This window comes from Bubalus kerabau, chromosome 14 (assembly GCF_029407905.1).
Source record: "Bubalus kerabau isolate K-KA32 ecotype Philippines breed swamp buffalo chromosome 14, PCC_UOA_SB_1v2, whole genome shotgun sequence".
In the NCBI taxonomy this organism is placed as follows: Eukaryota; Metazoa; Chordata; class Mammalia; order Artiodactyla; family Bovidae; genus Bubalus; species Bubalus kerabau.
Genome location: NC_073637.1, coordinates 24036131 through 24057176, shown reverse-complemented (window position 1 = coordinate 24057176; position 21046 = coordinate 24036131). Strand labels below are relative to the sequence as shown.

At 45.0% G+C, this 21046-nt stretch overlaps 1 protein-coding gene across 4 annotated transcripts; it reads left to right on the top strand.

The window, feature by feature from the left end:
* The first annotated feature begins 1560 nt into the window (after positions 1-1560).
* Positions 1561-19530, top strand: LYPLA1 (lysophospholipase 1). 4 transcript variants are annotated; one of them, XM_055546000.1, is made up of 10 exons: positions 1625-1755; positions 2449-2556; positions 2749-2780; positions 8143-8208; positions 9730-9777; positions 11500-11570; positions 12541-12614; positions 14527-14628; positions 15732-15908; positions 17773-19530. In XM_055546000.1, exons 5-10 carry the CDS (start codon positions 9737-9739, stop codon positions 17824-17826), a joined length of 519 nt encoding a protein of 172 aa, XP_055401975.1. In that variant the 5' UTR covers positions 1625-1755; positions 2449-2556; positions 2749-2780; positions 8143-8208; positions 9730-9736; the 3' UTR covers positions 17827-19530. The 4 variants fall into 4 exon arrangements, with proteins under 4 accessions (XP_055401974.1, XP_055401972.1, XP_055401975.1 ...); XM_055545997.1 differs by lacking the exon at positions 2449-2556 and having other exon boundaries at positions 1564-1755; XM_055545999.1 differs by lacking the exons at positions 2449-2556; positions 14527-14628 and having other exon boundaries at positions 1561-1755.
* The last annotated feature ends 1516 nt before the right edge of the window (positions 19531-21046 follow it).

Genomic DNA, 21046 nt, shown 5'->3' with positions numbered 1-21046 from the left:
AGTCTGCCACTGTTTCCGTTGTTTCCCCATCTATTTGCCATGGAGTGATGGGACTGGATGCCATCTTAGTATTTTGAATGTTGAGTCTTAAGCCAGTCTTTTCACTCTCCTCTTTCACTTTCATCAAGAGGGAGCAGATTAACTCATTTTGGGGGGGAGATGGAAGGGATCCTATCAGGCTCTCTAACACCCTCATGCCCACCAGGAAATTCCAGACTGATTCTGACATCTTGCCAGAGACTGAAACAGACAAGTTGAGGTAGTGAGTTTCAGTTTGGTGATGATGCGGGCTTGGCACAAAGGGCTTGGCTCCATTTGGGGCTGGTTGTTACTCTTTTGACAGATTGTATATATCCTTTAGGGCTTCCCAGATGGCTCGGGAATCTGCCTGCAATACGGGACACACGACTTCATTCTTTGGGTCAGGAAGACCCAGACCTCCTTAGAGGAGGAAACGAGCAACCCACTCCAGTATTCTTCCCTGGAGAATCCCACGGATAGAGGTGCCTGGCGGGTGTCAGTCCATGGGGCCGACTTATCATCTAGACAACAATATAGCTTTAAATCTCTCCACTAGATGAAGACAATGTCATTTGCCGTCTGGTTCTACAAGAATGAAGTCAACAGTCCCTGACCTTCAATACCCCCTGAAAGGAGTTCAGGGTGGAGATCAAGAATGAGGCATCCAGGGACTTACCTGGTGGCTCAGACAGTAAAGAAGGAGGCATCTGTGTTCCAGGAGAAAACGCAAAGAATGAACTGAAAGTTGCAGAGAGGGAGCTGTCAGAACTCAGCTAAAGAAAGGCCTTCAGACAGTAGATACTTCCAGGTGAAAATTTTTATGAACCCAAACTGGTATCTTCCCATCTTCAGAAAAGCACCAAAACCGTATTTTCTCCTGACTACCAGCAACCTACAGAAATGCTGCTTGACCATCTGAACACTTGGACCAAAATCGTATAGATGCTGACCTCGCCCAGGCCCCCCATTCCAGAGATGCTCCTCAGCGCTCAGAGGCTGTGTCCCAGGGTACAGTCCTCAGTGAGCTCCCAAACAAAACAGAACCATAGCTCACAAGTTGTGGCTTTTCACCAGAGGTCAGTCGTAACCTTCCGAAGGTCAGGGCATTCTAACTTTTAAGTGCGCCCATCTCTGCTCCTCCCAGACCCCACCATGTAGTAGATAGGCATTGGGCCCCCTCCCGTGGTCGGGTGCCTAAATCAGTATTAACTCCACATCCGCCCACCGGTGAACCGTGGAAACCCGGTGACAACCGTTTCCCTCTCCAGCTGCAGTTTAGAGGAGGAGGGGAGCGGCCCCTACAAGAAACGCCGCCAAAGCTGCCCCAAGTCCCCACCTTCGTAGGGCAGAGACCGAATGCCCGGGGTCGTCAGTGACCGCGCGCCCCGGCCCACCAGCCCTCCGCCCGCATGGAGCATGCGCGGCCCGCACGCGGAGGTCAGCTCAGGCAGCCCTCGGCCGCAGCCAACCGGGCGCCACTCGGCGGAACATTGTGACGCGCGGGCAGCGGCGCGAAGGGCGGCAGGGACGCGCGGGGCCGGGGGGCGCGCACGCGCCAGAGCGCGCGCCCGTGGGCGGGCCCGACTCGCCGCTCGCACGCCCTTGGGCCCGGCCGGGCGCCCGCTCCGCCTTCCGCTTCCGACGCGCGGCCGCTGGAGCCGGTGTATGTGCGGCAATAACATGTCGGCTCCGCTGCCCGCCATCGTGCCTGCCGCCCGGAAGGCCACCGCCGCGGTGAGTGCGGGCTCGGGCGCGCGCCGGGGCGCCCGCGGGCCGGGGGGAGGGGGCGGGACGCCGGGCCGGTGGGTCGGGTGCGGTCGGGCGGGGGTGATAGGCGCCGCCTGGCCCGGCTGTGTGCGGAGGGCGCGGGGTCACGGCGAGCGGGAGGCTGTTTTCCTACCCTCGAGCTCCCATCCCCATCCTGAGCCCCCGGCCCCGTGTACCCATTCTGAGCTCCTAGCCCAGATCCCTGTGTCCCCATCCTGAGCCCGTGCCCCGATCCCCTTGTCCCCAATCCTGAGTCCCTAGTCCCGATCCACTTGTCCCCATCCTGAACCTCCAGCCAGAACCCCCATCCCATCCTGAGCTCCCCGCCCACGTCCAGAGTCCCCTACCGCGCCCCGGCCCAGGGACCTCCCTCCCCGCCCCCTCCCCGCCGGCACCCCACTCCTAGGCCCCCATGTGAGACGACGGCGCCCTAGCCCCAGGCAGCTCTGGAGCAGGTTTCTGCCTGTCTGTGGATGGGAAAGGCCTTAGCCCCCAGAAACAGGACTTTATTTTCGCACCTCACACCCCTCATCTCAGAGTTTGAAGGTTTAGTGTCGTTTCCGATCAGGGGTGCCACTCCTTAGGAAACTTGTGCGTGAGGATCTCAAACTTTTACCCCGCGAAGCTCCTTTTTTGTGATGGAAAAATTCTACCGTGTAGGTGAGACTCTCACGGTCTGACCTGAAAGAGACAACTGTGTTCTGTAGAATGTGATCGTTTGCCCAGAAGCATGTCTAACTGGAACCTCAAGAAGTGCTAAAACCCCACGTAAGTTATCTGAGGAGCTGCAAAGAGAGAAGTTAAGTATTTTTGCCGCTTCAGCGAGGTCTGTGGAGATAATTAACTTGCTGAAGGCAGTGTTCTGTGACTCCTGGTATCCAGCTTAACCAGATCCCGGGGCTGTGACATTCTGGTGGTTTCTTGGGGGTATTAAGCAGTCATTGCTCTCTTCTCTTCTAGGTGATCTTCCTTCATGGATTGGGAGACACAGGGTAGGTACCATCCTTAGTACCCTGATGAGCGAGGTCAGGCACCCCTACACGAGCAAGAATTCACTGTTGAAGAAATCTAGGATTGTATAAAAAAGACTGCTAGTTATATTTCTTACACTTTGGTCATGAGATAGAATCCTTTCTTTTTTGATTCCCAGCCCCTCCCCCTGCAGTTTCCCCCATCCTCTTAATTTGTCATGCATCAACTTGTGTTTCTGGAACATATTAAAACTGCAAACTCCTCCTTGAGTTGCCATGGGTACTGGATGCCAGAGTTGGGAGGTATGTTTGTAGAGCCTGCACTTGAGAACTTGCCGGAGGTGAAATTTCAGGGCAGCTTGAGAAGAACTGGTGCATTTTGTTTAGTGAGATACTAGCAATGTGAGTGTTCTGAATGAAATCTTAGATGTTCTGTTCAAAAATCAGTTGAAAGGCAGAGGATGCAGTTTAAAGATTTGTTCGGAGGCTTATCAGACACATGGCTTTAGCCCTATGGTTTATCTGTCACTCAGCTTTTCTCTGTATTGAGAGCTTTTTGGGGCGGAAGCCGGGGAGCTATGCCAGATCTTAGTTGCGGCAACCTGGGATCTTTATTGCAGTGTGCAAAATCTTCCTTGCTGCATGAGGATCTAATTCCCTGAACAGGGCTCAAACCCAGGCCCCCTGCATTAAGAGCTCAAAGTCAACCCCTGGACCACCAGAGAAGTCCTGAGGGGTTTTTAAAATTTAAATCCATGATTATCTGTTTGAAATGTCAGTCAAATTGTTGTTATAAAATTGTTAAAAAATTACAGAATTGGAGGGAAAGTGAAACAAATAAATTTTGATAAAGGAGCCAAGACACTATTGAGTCTTTACAAGGAGGCACTGGGCTAGAATTAGATTAAGTCTTAAATCCTTTTAGGCCTCCCAAGTGGAGGTCCATGCCTTACATGGAGTTATGTATGGGAAGGGTTATAGGACTTTATGGTCAACACGTAGTTCTATGAAAAAGAAAGACTTGTTTTCCTATTTATTTATCCATCTATCTGTCTAATCCAGAGGTTTTTAGAGAAGCCCTGTTTTATTACCTGACAGAGAGCATCTTGGTCCCCTGCAACTTTCCCAATAAAGAGCTTTGAGGCCTGAAGAATCAGGGCAAGAGAAAAAAGCTTCATTTGGAGGAAGGTTCTGTGTGGACCCCAGTGTAGCCAGATACTTTAGACAGAAGTTATGAGTGAGATGGTGACGAAAATGACCACCGTGAGATTATAAAGGCTGAGAGCAGCTGTGACATCTTGACTAAGAGTGAAGTTTATATAAAAAATTAGAGTTCTGAAGGACAAAAATTAGAGGTCTCAGTTCTGACAGTGCTTGGTGGGGTGGCACCAAAGAAAGCTGACATTTAACTGGTTGCATTAACACATGAGAAAATTCAGCAGCAGCCTATCTGACAAATGGTAATTCAGTGTTTAAGATAGTTTTTGGAGAACTGAGGTTCTTTTGTCAGGTTGACTTGCAGGGTGAAGAGGATTAAGCAATTCAGTTTGTTGCTATAAAAATGGGCAGCTTTCTTTTTTTTTTGGTTAAGGTTCTTTTTTGCAGGGCCAGCCAAGGTGTGCTGTCTTAACTTGGATCTAGCAGTCTATGTCCTGTAGATTCCTCATGAAAAGTGTTTGGTGGCCAAATGAGATTGGGAGACCCTGTGTAATTCCATATTTTCTCAATTCCCATATGTCATTTTCCCCACATTTTATGTTTCTGAGATTGGTATTCATCTTTTTTTTTTTTTTTTTTTTGGTATTCATCTTATATGTGTTTGTTGTGGTGGTGATTTTTTTTTTTATAAAAAGAGTTTTTTCAGTGGTGCCACTTAGATTATATCTTAGTGTCAAGGGAATATGATATGGCTTATTCTCCCTTTGAAGCTTTACTGTGTGGGCACTAGCATGTTTAAAGCTCTGAAAAGTTCTGCAAGAAACACATCTGACCACATGTTCCTCTGCGTAACCTGTATAATAAAATGTGTTAGTCCACACTATATTGCCTGAGATCAGTTTTCCTTCCAAAATAAAGATAGCTTTTGTTATGATTATGGAAGTGTTACATTTGTCTTGTAAAAAAAATTCAGATTCAAATATATTTGAGAAGAGAATGAAATCAGTTGAAATCCTACAACCCAAAAGATAAATACTTTTGAGAGTATTAAAAAAAATTTTTTTTTAATACTTTCAAAGGTATAGAAGAGTTGCAAGAATAAAGGGGCTTCCCAGGTGACTCAGTGGTAACTGAGTGACTCAGTGGTGACTCAGTCAGGAGTCAGTGATTCCTGACTCCACCTGCCAGGAGAGGAGACTGGTTCGATCCCTGGTCTGAAAGATCCCCTGCAGGAGGAAATGGCTATCCACTCTAGTATGCTTGCTGGGATAATCCCATGGACAGAGAGGAGCCTTGTGGACTCCAGTCCATAGGGTCGCAAAGAGTTGGACATGACTGAGTGACTGAGCATATGCTAGAGTAAAACAGATTCCTCGATTCCTTCTACTCAGATTCACTGAGCTCTAACTAACATGTTACTGTGTTTGCCTAAACTTGGAAAAGTTGCCAGTACCATGATTCTTTACTTCCCAACTTTAGCACTTACCTCCTAAGCACGAGCAGAGTCTCCTGTATAACCACAGAACAGTATCTGATTCAGGAAGTTTAGCACTTCTTTAATGTTCTTATCCGTCTACCCTGTTACCTAACAGACCTTGGCAGCTGCCCCAGTAATGTCCTTTGTAGTAATCCTCTCCGCTTGCCCTTCAGTCCCTGCCGCGCTGCCCTGAGCAGCTGCAGCGCTCGAGTCTCTTTTAATCTGGGACAGTCCCTCTGCTCCTCTCTGGTGTTCTGGATGTTTACCTTTCTGCACGGATGGGACTGGTCCCCTGTTTAGGTTTGTGTGGCACTTCCTCACATGGCAGTTCAGCCCCGTTCATTACCTCACACTGGGAGCCAGACGGGGTCCTCTGTCCCGTTACTGATGCCGCCCTGGGCCACTTGGTGAAGGTGGTCTCTTCCTTTGGGGCTTCGCCGCCTTGTTTTCCCTGTGTGGTAAGCGCAAGTCGTGGGGAGGTGCTTTTAGATGATGCAAATCGTACAGCGGACTTTGACCCAGGGCTTTTTCCACGGGTGATTCTCACTGGAGGCAGGTGTTACTGTGACGTGGTTCTCTAACTGCCACTCCCCTTGCGTTTTTGGCTTGACCCTCCTCACTTCTGTCATGTGGACTCATAGAATCACTTAACAGGTTACGTTCCATTCATTGTCTTAGTGTAAAATTTTAGCTGCTTCTATTAAAATAACTTCAAATTTACATGAAAGTTACAGAAGTAGTATCCAGAGGTCCTTTTGCCCTTCACTCAGATTGCCCAGTTGTTAACATTTCTCATACATTCAAGAATAAAGTTGCAGGCTTGTTGCCTCGTTACTCCACAGAGCTGCAGTGTGTTTTGCAAGCAGAAGGCACGGCCGTGTGACCACAGCATACCCATCGGTCAGGCTGTTGATGTTGACCTGAGGCTCCCGTCAAACCCACCATCCACAGTCACATCCCCCTGCTCTGACCAGCAGTGTCCTTTGTGGGTCCAGATCACAAGTGAGCTGGTCAGGTTGAACTGTCAAATCTCCTGAGGCTCCTTCAGTCTGGATCGGTCCATCTTCTTAGCTTTGGTGACCTGGACCCTTCTCCCTGACAAACCAGTTCCTAGGTGGGCTGGCCCTCAGTCTGGTTTATGTGACTTCTCACTGGGTTGATTTTTGTGCCTCTGATGATGATTTTATGTTTCACTACCTGGTTAAGATAGTGCCTACCAAGTGTCTCCAGAATAAATTAGTAAGTATGCTGCTGCTAAGTCGCTTCAGTCGTGTCCGACTCTGTGCGACCCCATAGACGGCAGCCCACCAGGCTCCCCTGTCCCTGGGATTCTCCAGGCAAGAACACTGGAGTGGGTTGCCATTTCCTTCTCCAATGCATGAAAGTGAAAAGTGAAAGGGAAGTTGCTCAGTCGTGTCCGACACTCAGCGACCCCATGGACTGCAGCCTTCCAGGCTCCTCCGTCCATGGGATTTTCCAGGCAAGAGTACTAGAGTGGGGTGCCATTGCCTTCTCCATTAGTAAGTATAATTGCACTTAAAAAGTATTTGGTGGGTAGATGCTATGATTTCATAAAAATGTCCATTTTTCACCTCTGGATTTAGCATCCATTAATGATTGCTGTCTGCATCTGTTATTGTGATGGTTGCCAAATAGTGATCTTCTAAAACATTCCTTCATTCTGTGTGTATTCACTGACAGTCTACAGTATTGGTTTCAGCCCTCTCTGTGTTTGCCTTTTCAGTGAGGTTTCTGTGTCCTTAACACTTTTGGGGAAGGTGGATTAAAATAGAGAAGTAGTTAACAGAAAAGCAGTTAACATTTATTTCAAAACCATTTTATCCAGAAAAGGCTTAAGTTACTTTTATTTTACCCTTTAGTAGAGGTAATGGGGCTTCCCTGGTGGCTCAGTGGTAAAGAATCTGCCTGCAATGCAGGAGCCACAGGAGATGTGGGTTCGATCCCTGGGTCGGGAAGATCCCCTGGAGGAGGGCAACCCACTCCAGTATTCTTGCCTGAAGAATCCCATGGACAGAGGAGCCTGGCAGGCCACAGTCCATAGGGTCACAAAGAGCTGGACACAACCTAAGCACCTGAGCACACAGAGGTAACATGTAGAAAGTACCAGGTGTAATGTCAAGTGTAAGTAAGTAGGGAGCTGTGTGTTTGTAGTGTGATCCCACTCTTCTTAAATCTGTGTTTACCTCTCCAGTGATAGCATGCAGAACTTGGAAAAAATATGTAAAAAGATTAACTTTATTTCTGGCTGGAAGGATTTTGATGACATTTATATTTTTCTAGTTTTTCTCTTACTCCATTTTGAACATATGTCCACATTTGCACAAAGAGTGAATGTTAGAGTTGTTTTATTTTTGATTGGTGTAGTAGCAAAAGAGAGATAGCAGATAGTTGCTTTACCCCTCTGAGGTTTTTTTCTTCATATAAAATGAATTATATCATCTGTCTTGGGTATTTTGTTAGGCATATGGTTGGGAGATTATAGAGCTTAAAAAAATGCACTTTGTAGATTTGAAGGCCCAGTGAAGTATATGAAAGAGAAAACACTGTTCTTTAGGAACCATTAGAGAGTTTCTCACGGTAAAGCTGAAATCACACGCTTTGGGTTATTTCTAGGTTGGCAATGATTTTTTAAGGGGTTAAAATTTATCTTTACAAATGTAAGTAACTATTCTGTTACTAACTAACGGGACTGTAAAACAGTATCTAATGACGTTACTTCTCCACCAGGCATGGATGGGCAGAAGCCTTTGCCGGGATCAGAAGCGCTCACATCAAATACATCTGCCCGCATGCGTAAGTGTTTCCAGTTTTCAGGCTTGCGATTTGGAGTCCAGAGAAGAAGCATCATGATAGCTTTGCTTTTCCAGAAATGCATTTGTGTATGTTCAGCTTCAAACTAAAGATTAGTAAGTTCTTTAAAACATAAATGTGACCTGGTTACCTTGAATTTTTCTTTCTTTTTTTTTTTTAATTGCAAAATTTAAAATAATGCTATTTTGGAGATCGATTGAACTCACAGCAGCCAGAAAAATTCCTGTAGATACACAGATACCTGTTAAGCTCTGAGGATATCCATGAGCTGTCTCTGAAGGGGATTTACCTGTCAGGTTTGTGACTACCTTGAAAACCCTTTCAAATTCCATCAATTAGAAACAGTATGATGCAGCACAAAGAGAACACATACTTTGGAGTCTGTTAGATTTGGCTTTGAATCCTGAAAATATTTGTAGGTGTCCAAAAGATACTAGTAAGTTTTGAGCAAATTCAGAAAGTCCCTGAGATGAGCAGGTCTTAGGTCAGAGGGTGCTGAGGAGTGGTAGCTGTGGAGAAGCCGGTGGGATGAGACGAGTGCTGACGGGTCAGTAGTTCAGCCTCGGAAGTGGTCATAGCAGCAGAGTCGATAAATACGAAAGAGGAAGAGTATCTGAGACTAGGTAAGAAAAGGTTCCCTCCTCTTCTTATCCTGTACCAAAGGCTTCATCTTCTTCATCTTAACTGTTGTCAGCGACAGCCACATACTGTGGCCAGGGTTGCTGTGTGCTTCTTAATGACTCAGGCCAGAGACAGAATTCTTGATGCAGTTGGAATTCCTGCTCTATTGTTATTGGCCCCCAGACTGAATTTGGTGTAAACCTATCTTTGAACCTAGGGAAGCAAGTTTATGTCCTCAAGGAAATTTCGCTAAGATTTTGTGACATCTAAGGTGGACTTGTTTCTCAAGTAAGGAGGATGGTGGTGAGATGCAGTTAGAGTGTGTCTGTTCTTCTCTTCTTTGGTACCTGGCTGCAGGTGGGTGGTCCAACATTGTCAGCACAGAACTGAGTTGGGTATAATGGATACTCAGGCAAAGCTTGTGTTTCCCTTATTTATTTAGAGGTCTTGTAAGCAGGTAAGAACTAGAAAATCAGCACACATGTCATTGAGCCTACGGGAATCGACATCACCTTTTCTGTGCAATAAGTTGCTTGCATCCCTTGCCCCCTGCTTAGCCAGTCTCAGACATTTCCAGCCATGTTGGCCACTGTTTTCTTTCTCACGTCTGGTCTGAAAGTATCGAGTAAAGGTGTTGATAAAGAAAGATATTTTTTTTTGCCAACTTTAGTCCATCCCAGTGGCCGCTTTTGTCTCAAGAACCATTTGGAGAGTGTGGAGCACAGAGTTGTACAGGTGTGCGTGCAGCTAAGCAGATCATCTGTTTAAAATTGCACACTGGATGTTGTGTGAGCCTCGAGTAATTATCTGCAACAGATGGTGTTGACTAGGTTCTGTGCTTTGGTGTATTATTCTTGTTTTTCTTTTTTCTTCCCCATGTAGGCCGGTTATGCCTGTAACATTAAATATGAACATGGCCATGCCATCATGGTAAGTAAGACTTCACTAATTTACTAACAACTTTTTACTTAGGGGGGTTTTTTTGTAAGTTTTTCTTTTTTTTGTTTTTGTTTTAATCAAAATTGCTTTTGCATACATCAATTTTTAATGAACTGTCTTTAAGTTGCAAAGTTCTAAAGTGAAATGGTTCTCATGACTTAGGTTCAGGGGTAAACTGAAGGAGCTGCGACAGCAGGTAGAGAAAGAGGAGTGAGTGGGTGGGTAGAAATGCTGCAGAGTGTCCCTCACCACTTGACACGCCTCTGCTGACTGCTGTGACCAGATGGGGCGTCCACCTCCCGCCTCGGCTTGGCAGGCTGGCGGGTGTGTGGGGAGACCACTTCCTGATGAGCCCTCTGGGGGTCGACAGGGTGCCAGGCGTTCCCCGTGTGCTTCACAGTCGCTCCTTTGTTCTCTGAGCTGCGTCCAGGCCAGCGTTCCTCCTGCTGCTCTGAGAGCCCTGCCCTCAGGTCTGCTCAGAAATGACGACTCCAACCCCTGGGTCCTGCCGACATCTTACCTTTCCGGTGACTTGGGGATCCGATGTCCGTGGCCCATTCACAGCCTTGAATGTCTGTTGCTTCCAGGACTCTTCTCTTCCCGCTGACCTTTTCCTCTCTCAGCCTCAGGCACCCACATCTCCCCTGGGCTCTGCCACCTGGAGCTGCCCCATCTCTGAAGGCACTTAGCTCAGACCTAACCAGCAGGCATACTTGTTCCTGCTTGTTTGCTCCCCTGTCTCCACACTCCTGTCAGGACATCTTGGGGTCTCCAGTGTGTTGCCACCTTATCCTCTGCTTGTCCCCACCCCTTCTAACCCACCTGAATGTTCATCTGTGTCTATGGGAGATTCCTTGGTGACTCTCACAGGTTCCTGCCCACGGTGGCCTCTAATTCTTCTCTCTTCCTTCTCTGACAGAATCCCTGTCTGACACCAAGACTTCCACCTCACATAGCTCCTGACCGTAGTCTGAACACGTAGCGGACAGCGGGGCAGACCCAGATTCAGGGTCAAGTGGTGACAGGCTCTGCAGACTGTGGTGGAGGCAGCCCGAGGGCCTTGTGCAGCAGGCGCAGGCCTTGCGTGTGAGGTGCCGCGCTGGTGCAGGGATCTCCAGCCAGTAGACTTAGGATGACTAGGAGTGAAGTGAAGAGATGGCATCTATTCAGGTGTCTCAAGGGCTGAAGATTCCTCCCCAGGTGTCAGGTTAGACTAGGTCATTCTGCAGGTGTTTCTAACTCTAAATTATGTGACAGTGACTTTCTAATAGCATCTGCGTCTACTTAGCGCAAAAGGAACTCACAGGATATCATATTCAGACATTTAAGTTGACTGTTTGGCCTGCAGAGACAGTTGTTGTTATTTAGTCATTAAGTTGTATCTGACTCTTTGCAACTCCATGGACTGTAGCCCACCAGGGTCTCCTGTCCTTGGAATTCTCCAGGCAAGAATGCTGGAGTGGGGTACCATGCCCTTCTTCAGGGGATCTTCTCGATCCAGGGATCAAACCCACGACTCCTGTGTCTCCTGCATTGGCAAGTGGATTCTTTACCATCTGAACTATCTGGAAGTCCAGAAACAGTTTAGTTTGAATTTAATGTTCTAGAGAATATTTCTGGTTAGCCTTTTTTCTCTGAAGTTACCATCTTCTTATCAAAGGTAGATATTCTTAGAATCAAACAATTCTTTTAGGACTTTGCTTTGTTTTCCAGGTTTGACATTATTGGGCTTTCGCCAGATTCACTGGAGGATGAAACTGGAATTAAACAGGCAGCAGAAAATGGTAAGTAAGGAAAGTTTTATAGTAGATTCGGTTGTTGTATTGCTGTTGATGAAAACGATGCAGCTGTCTAAACTCAGGTGGTGGCACTATGCCACCCTTTTCTGATCACTCTTACCTTGTTGGACTGTTAATTATGGTCCATGAAGATGAGGTGGATGGGGAGGAATGGCATTTTATAAAGCTTGAGTGCTGTCAGATGCATCATTTTGCTTTCATTGATGTAGGCAAACAGAGAAAGTCACAGAATATCTCATACTTGTGGCCAGTTAAATTTGGAAATTTTCATCTTAAAAAGGTGAAACTCTTACATACATATATCAAAAGTGAAAGGAGATAAATTTGTAAAAAGGGGCAGTTATTCTCATAGTATTATAAAGAAAAATGGAATTATAGGGAGTTACCGAGTAATATAGTTAGTGATATGTGTTGAAATATTTTGCGGAAACAAAAGAATTCATCTGTTTCCCCCGCCACCACCACATTATTTACTGGCTATAGGGAAAATTAATACTGTGTTTGGGGTTTTTAAATAATAAGGTAAATTATTCAAGCACTGTAAATCACAACCCACGTAAAGTACTTAACTATCTACGATTTTAAAGTAACAGCTTTTAGGTACAAATGCCTGAGGTTCATTGGAGAGAAAGAACTATAAAATGTATATGAGCAGAATGGACCGTGGATAAAGGAATATTCATATCCCTCCACACTGATGAGAGAAAAAACTGCTTTACAGATCACGTGACAAATAATTGAACAGTTTAAGCAGTGCCTACAAAATTGAGTTCTTGAAAATATATCCTAATTTTGTATTTTAAAAGAGTGCTTCAAGTTTTTCACTTGTTTTGACCTTTAATACACTGATACAATTTAAATAGGAAAAAATTAATAATGGAAAAGCACATCAGTGGACTTTGAAAGTATTGGTGATTTAATTTTTGGTGATTTTATTTTTTTATGTTATTTTTAGTAAAAGCTTTGATAGATCAAGAGGTGAAGAATGGCATTCCTTCTAACAGAATTATTTTGGGAGGATTTTCTCAGGTAAGATAAAAGTTTGGGTGGCGTGTCATCGGTCTATTTGTCTAGAAGTCCTGATCCTTTTTTTATGGGAGTCCTGTTTTTAGAAGATGTTACAGAATATGATGTACTCCTTACCTTTAATGCTGAATTAAGTTTGATTGGACTGGGAAGTTCTTCTTTTCTAGTTTTCTCTCTCAGTGATAGGCTTCACTCCATAGATTACGACTTGAAAGTCAGTTTATTTAAGGAAATCAATTGGAGCCTGGAATGTGTTTTTCTTGAGTAACCACAGCGCACACATAGCTGTATCTGTTAATAGTGTGTGCCCCTCTAGATAAAACTGCTGAAACACGGGTATGAGGCCCTGTCCCAGGAGGAGATGACTGATGGGAAATAAGGTCAAAGAGAAAAATCCCTTCCTTCTTTTTCTCACAAATTCCCAGCGGTCGAGCCCCACGAACCCCCTGGAATCCCAGTTGGGTGGGATCAGAGTAGGGGCCCGGACAAAGGGGACCCCAGTTGGGGGGCTGCGCCAACCACTTGCTGACCACCCCTGCATCTGTGCTGGTCCCAAGGTTGGGGGTGCTTCAGCCGCACCCTGTTTGAGGATCCCTCTGTGGTTCCCATTCTGGAGTAGATGGTTCTGGTGAGGGGAGCCAAGTCAGTCTTGGTGATGTCATTCTGTCCTCTTTTTTCTTGTCATGCAGAACAGATTTTAGATAAAAGTGTATGGTGTTTACTTTTGGCATCTTTCTTCTCTTCCTGTACTTTTTCTCCCACCTGCGGTACTTTTTCTACAGTTACGACGTACTGGCATTTACATCTTAATTTCAGCTCATCACCTGTTTGCCATGTCACCTCCCACCCCCCAAACTGCCCTCACTGCCAATCTGTAAATTCTCCAAGGCAACAGTTTAGCATCCAGATGACCTGAATTAGGGCAGTATCAGAATTAAGGAATCATTTAGAAGTTAGAATTCGATGGAAACATAGGTTGTTGATATGATACAGTAAAAAGACGCGCTGTTGATGCGGTATTTATTGGAAGTCACGGGTAATGTACATTGTAGTGCACACACTGTGACATACATGTGGTTATAGGAATGAGCACTTGGTTCAGACAGGAGTCTGTCAATGAGATTCGTTGATTAGAGCAGGCAGAAACTAAATCCTAACACCTTAGGCAAGAAAGAGTAAGTTACGAGTCTGGGGTCACATCCCAGAAGCCAGCAATGAGAATGAAGCCAGGATCCCGGAGGCAGCTGGGACTCAGGTGTTCTCCCCCTGCATCTGCCCATCAGCCTCACTTGCCTCGCCATCTGTGGTTGGCCTCTGCTTCCTCTCGCTTTTCCCATTCTTGAGCTTACATGTTACAGTTCCAGCCACACAGAGTGTGACAGTCACTGAATTTCTCAGATGAGAAAGGCTCCCACATCCTTGTGTGGCCCTGGAAGCAGTGGGCCAGAGTGAATGCAGGCTCCAGGCCTGGGCGGGGGGGTTGTGAGCTGCCGGACAGTGCTCCCGAGGTATCCCCCCAGACAGTCCTTATCATCCTGAATTCTTCTTTTGGAAAGTAACACCAGTTTAAGACCAGATTTGATTTTCTACCCAAGACTTTGCAGAGAGGATAGTGACTATAAATTTGGACTACCCCTCAAGCATTGTCAGGGCAGCCATGAACTCTGCTGTTCAAACTGCATCTTGGCTGGTTGGGGCATCACTGGGGTCTCATGACTGCCTTCAAGGTGGAGAGTCAAGTCCTGGAGGACGTGCTGCTGGGGGGTGTGTGTGTTTCTACCAGTTTGCCTAATTTCATTAGATGTCAGCCATCCAGTGTGACTTTTTTTCTAACAGATGGTATTGATAACAAGAATCACCCCCACTGCTCTTGGCAGCAGATCCGCCCCACTGACTCTGCCTGTTATCTCTCCAGGGAGGAGCTTTATCTCTGTACACGGCTCTGACCACACAGCAGAAGCTGGCCGGGGTCACCGCTCTCAGCTGCTGGCTGCCACTGCGGGCTTCGTTTCCACAGGTGCCTGACGCATGCGTGCAGCGGGGCATCGCTGAGCTCTGAGGTGGCCGATATTGTTGAGAACAGCCCCATATTAGCTTATTAGGACTTCCCTGGTGGCTCAGACGGTAAAGCGTCTGTCTACAATGCGGGAGACCTGGGTTCGATCCCTGGGTTGGGAAGATCCCCTGGAGAAGGAAATGGCAATCCATTCCAGTACTATTGCCTGGAAAATCCCATGGACAGAGGAGCCTGGTAGGCTACAGTCCACGGGGTCGCAAAGAGTCGGACACGACTGAGCGACAGGGCTATAGTAGTAATTAACTTAAATTTTTAGGGCGGTTTTAGGTTCACAACAAATTGAGCTGAAAGTACAGAAAGTATATGTTTACTTTGTGATGTATTTATTTAGACTTTATCTGCACACTACAATGCCTTTACTGTGGATTGCAGAAAATGGAAGAAATGAGTGAGTCCTTAAAACAAGAAAGAAAGAAGTCCTTGCTGTCATGAATTCTATATTTGATGTCTTTGGTACACTGTAAGATTTATATCAAAAATTAGGGCTATTTTTAATACATAGAAATAATGTTTTTGGAATGCTCAGTATGCTCACTGCTTAATAGCAGAATTTTGCCAGAGAATGTAGTTTTTAAATACTCAACATGTAAAGCAGTACATAGTACACACGAAGGATAAGGACATTTTCAAATTCATCTTTAAATCTAGTGTTTTCTTTTTTCCTTGTCACTATATAGTAACTCTTTGGTGTCTCACACATAGTGTTGTTTATTAACCTTCTTATTTAAATCAAGTAAGAGCTGAGAAGAACATGATTCAGCTAAAACATACTGAGTCCAGACACTGGACATATGACTAGGATACAATGTGCTTTGAGGAACTGATTCATTAGGAGAACATTTAATACAAGCAGGGTGATCCTATGTCCTTTAAATGAAGAGGTGGGGGGCACAGGGATGGAGGGAGTTTCATTTCTGTGGCCAGACGTCACCTGTGATGTAAGAACATGCTGTATGATACGTGCCTGTTCTCTGGTTGTACGCGCCTAACACAGTGCGCCATCCCTTTGAGTGAATAACACAGTTCTGTTGTGTTGTCTACAGGGCCCTATCGGTGGTGTGAATAGAGACATTTCTATTCTTCAGTGCCATGGGGACCTGGATCCTCTAGTCCCCCTGATGTTCGGTTCTCTCACTGCTGAGAAGCTGAAGACATTGGTGAATCCAGCCAATGTGACCTTCAGAACCTACGCAGGCATGATGCACAGTTCATGTCAACAGGTAAACGACAGGAAGCAGCGATGACAGGCATACCTCTGCAACTTTTTGCATGTGATATTTTTAGGATAAATAACATTTGATGGCTTGGGGGTTTAAAAGAAGTTAATGAATGAATTCACATTGAACCATAGGTTAGTAGGACTTAGATCAAAGTTTATTTCATTTAATTCAACATTCATTCATCGACTTCCCACTTGCAAACATTGTATGTAATCAAAGGACAAAAAATATTCCTTTATTAAAATCTAAAGTGCTGCTGCTGCTGCTAAGTCGCTTCAGTCATGTCCGACTCTGTGCGACCCCATAGACGGCAGCCCACCAGGCTCCCCTGTCCCTGGGATTCTCCAGGCAAGAACACTGGAGTGGGTTGCCATTTCCTTCTCCAGTGCGTGAAAGTGAAGTCGCTCAGTCGTTTCTGACTCCTAGCGACCCCATGGACTTCAGCCCACCAGGCTCTTCCATCCATGGGATTTTCCAGGCAAGAGTACTGGAGTGGGTTGCCATTGCCTTCTCCGAAAATCTAAAGTAGATTAACTCAAATGAGAATTTTTAATAGGGGAGAAGGGTATATATCCAAGTGACTATATAGCGAGCAGACTGTGATGTATGTTACGTTACAAGTTTTTTAAAAGTTCTCTGAAAACCTGAGAAGGATGATCGCTTGTTAAGAATGAAGGACGTCAGGATAGGTTCAGAGGCTCTAAAAACTAAAAACTGACTGCTCAGCACCAAGGCAGTCCAAGTTAACATTGTTTGCACTTGTCAGCCTGGCTAAATCACGTGCTTAAAGGGCAGAGAAGGCAAGTAGTAAGATTTATCTAGAAGGATGGGGGACCTAGGTCTCTAGGTGTGACTGAGAAGGCAGTTGAACCCCTGATGACATATCAGATTTGGCAAGGCTGGCAGCCAGATCCCAGGAGGGAGGGGCTGCAGGTCCAAACCAGTGGTCCTCACAGCAGGCATCCCGTCACAGGTGCCCCAAGGTTAGCACACATACACCCGAGCCAGGACCCCAAACTCAGTACCTCTGGGTCAGCACACTGAAGACTCGGGGGTGCACCTGGGCACCAGTGTTTGTGTGGAGGGGACCTATGCACCAAATGGGAGGACAGTGGATGGACAGCTTGGGGCAGAAAGTGAGAGGCGGTGGGGCTGCAGGAGGGGGCATCGCAGGGACCTTTGGGACCACAAAGGATGTACAGTAGGCTGGAGGTGATATGAGTGAAGGGTCTCTGTGTGCTGGGGTGTGGATCTGGGAGGTCAGACACCAGGGGTAACAGCAGGGAGCCTGTTCTGGGGCAGTGGTAAGGTGGAGCCACAGGCAGGAGGCATGGAGCCATGTCCTCGGGGATGGGCTCGCTTCCACGGCTCTCCAGGCCTGTTTTGGGCACCTGCCCTCCCTCCTTCAGGTGGCTGGTTGTGTGTGATTCCTCATGAAGGCACAGCGTGTTTGGTGCTGCTGGTATAGTGTCATTGTTTTAGTGGGGGTGTGTTAGAAGCTGGGCACTGACGCTTAGTTGACAATAGTTGTGTGTGTGTACCATGTCTTCTCCAGGTGGTTATTGTCACTTCTCAACCTTCCTTCCCCCTGACCCCCAGTGGAACAAAGTGCATACAATTTTCCTGGGACTTCATACCACCAGAGCAGTCATTAAATGTATTAATACAATCATCACTATCATCGTAGGAAGTATTCCCAGATTTCTGTTGGTGCTTCATTTCTCTGTCACCACTTTTTATGTAATTGTAGTAAAACTGTGGTTTCACCTTATCTGTGCACACCATGGATTTAGTTAGCGGAATTTAGTGGGGATTTCATTTCTGATTTGTGTAACTGCTTATCAGACCTCTTTATTCCAAACAGGAAATGATGGACATCAAGCAGTTCATTGATAAGCTCCTACCTCCTGTTGACTGACGCCGCCAAGAGGCCTTGTGTAGAAGTGCACACCAGCATCGTCCAGTGGAGCACATACTTCTTCCTGTGCCCAACCTTGAAACCTCTAATGTTTGCAGTGTTAAAACGTTTTGCAAATATACACCAATGACACAGACTAAATAAATCTCCTCGTGGGAAATGTATGATCTTTGACATTTCTCTATATGTATTTGTATGATATGATCCAGGATACACTAGTATTAAAATAGATGAAGCAGCTAGCTTCTTTCTCCCAAATGTAATTCAGCAAAATCATAAAATACTGCAACCGGACTTTTTTTTACTACATCACTTGAAAATTACTAGTATGCTTAATGAAACTTTGTTCAGGTGTAAATGAGCAGTTAAGACATAAAGGGTTTATACGTGCTGTGACTTAGGACTATGGACACATCCCTAAATTACATAGTCACCATGCAGTATCCATATTTTTATATGTGTTCTTATATACTTAATGATTATAATATTAAGAATGAGGTGTTATTACATTATTCCTTATAAGAGGGATAATGCTATTAAGTGTCCATAAAGAGTAATATTGCTCTCTAGAATTAATGGCCCTTTTATTTTGGGGACCAGGTTTTTCTTTGCTGAATATAATTTCTGTTCTATTTAATATTCTTTTCTCCTCTCTAGAAATATGTTCTTTCTTCTTGTTATCCTTCATAAAAGACCAAATATTGCCTCCTTGCCATGGACACCCACAGTCAATATATGCTGTAATTTGACATTCTGAATCACAGACGTGGTGGAGTAAAAATGTATTGATACTTATAGAAAGAAACCTGACATCCCTTCAGAGTTTGTACACTACTTCCTAAACTGGAGTTTAGTCCACATTTTGGACCTGCAGAGTTACTAGAATCTTCAGTGCAGGTAATGAAAATAATTCTGTGGTTGTATTTTCCTGTAACTAACTGAAAGAATAGTTAGTTCATATTCTAGTATGTTCTGGAATATTTAAAACGGATCTTAAAAACTGTAATCTCTAAGATGATTTGCTCTGAGGTGATTCTCCTCATAGCACAGAATTTACTTATTCTGTACATATGTTTGAAACCGACTGCTGTAGGAAATGAACAGTCCTTTCAAAAATTTTGCTCTACTCTTCTCTGCCAATAGACTCATTTAAAATTTTCACTGTAGTCAAATGATCTTTTTAAGTTAGCTTTTGTGCAAATGAAAAATAGCAATTATTTGATTTTAAATAATCAGATTTTTCAAATTATCGGTTAAAATTACTTGAAAATAAATTTATGGGTAACAAAAGTTAGTCAGAGCTCAATACATGTGGTGTAGTTACCACACAGTTTAATACATACCAAAAATGTACACTTGATATTTCTACTGGTCATTTTCTGCTGTATTCCAGCTGACTAGGACAGTGTTAGGATGGCATCTTCATAAATGGGTGCTATTTGATGATGGAAATGACTTGGTATGGACTACACAGAGCATGTGAATAATGAAGCCATATGTTTATGTCTGGATTCAGTTTTTAAACAATCATTTACTAAGTCATTTTGCTTTACCTTGAAGAATATAAACTGTTGTTTCACTGACACAAATCAGTAAGATCTAACTTATGGCAAGAAATATTCCATTGAAATGCTGTGCTGTAACGTGGGAAAATGTAAATCTTTTTCACGGTTTCTATCAATGTGAAATAAAACTGAATTCTGACTTTGCTGTGACTGGCTCTTTGGAATATCTTTGACTTTTGAATTTGCCTTGGAATGGCTGTACGGAAAAGGAGGAAGACACTGATGCAGTCACAGGAATACAGGTGGAGAGAGCAGATTGATGGTGGAGTGGAGTCAAGTGGGAGCCAGTGTTAATGAGCTAAAAAAATCTCCAGTTTGATCTTAAGGGTACCTGGCCTACTGAAGTTTTCTGTGGTGTCTCCTTCTGTCTTCTCCTTTCAAATAGTTTCACAGGATTTTAAAATTAGTGTCATAAATCAGTTATCCAAGTGGTTTTTTTCTCCTTTTATTTCACTGCTGATTTCTTTCTTTTTCCCTGTAAAGGAATCCTGTCTGCCTTTTAAACAGTCCTTTGGCTTTTGAATCAAGTGACCAGCTCACCTTTTTGTGAGGCTGGTTGTTCCATTTGAGAGTGGCCTTCCTGCTTAAGAGAGTTCTTGTCTCCAGCTTTAGCTCTTTCTTAGATTTATCCTCCACAGCAGCGGCTTAATTCATGTGATAACCTTTGATTTCACCATCCTTTTGAAACTCTTGGTTCAAAAATAGATGTGGTCCAAGCATGGTTTTAAGTCTATCTACAGATAACAGCAGTGTCCTACTAAAACTTAAGTACTTAATCCATTCCAGGCAGGCACTGTACTAGGCATTTTATATCCTTTACTCATATAGTCCTCACATCAACCTTATCTTCATTTTCCGGAAGAGGAAATATACTTGGAGAGATGAAGTGTTTGCCCATGGTCCCAGAGCTGATATATGTAGAAGCCAGGGTTCAAAATGATGTCTTTTTCTTACCCTGTAGTCCCCTGCCAGTGCCCCAGGGAGGTAATTTAAATGCTTCTAAACATTAAAAAAAAACAAACTGTTTCATATCATTCAAAACACCTAGTAATGCTGAATAGACTGGGGTAAAATTCAGCTTGCCCTAAATAAATTGCATCCTCCAATGCTCAGAAAGAACCGAAAAGGAACCTAAATCCCAAAGGCCACACCTAATTTGGGGGCTCAGAAATAACTCACTATGATGAAGCAGGCATCCTTTCAAGGGCTCCACTTTGCCACAGGGTGAACCGGAGAAAAATCTGACTCCTGGGAAGGGATAGGAGAAATCTGTCTGTCTTGGCTTGGGCTCTGACAGAAGCTCTCCTCACAGATACTTGGATTCTGAATTTGTACTATTAACATAGCCTGGGAACACGTGAGCTTCTAATGAACAAGGATTTCCCTGGAAAGGTCCATGGTGGTTCAGTGGCTAGGACTCTGTGCTTTCACTGCCAGCGGCCAGGGTTCATTCAAATCCTGGTCAGGGAACTAAGATCCCACAAGCCTCAGGGTGCAGCCAAAAAAAAATTTTCCTGGGACTGGGTCTGTCCCTCTGGTTCCTGGAAGAGGCAAACAGATTCTCCCATAGACAGTGATGTATTCTCAGCCCAAGTTGGTTAGTTAGCTCTGCCAAAAGTGAGCTCAGCACCCCTAAAGGACAAACCTGATGAGAG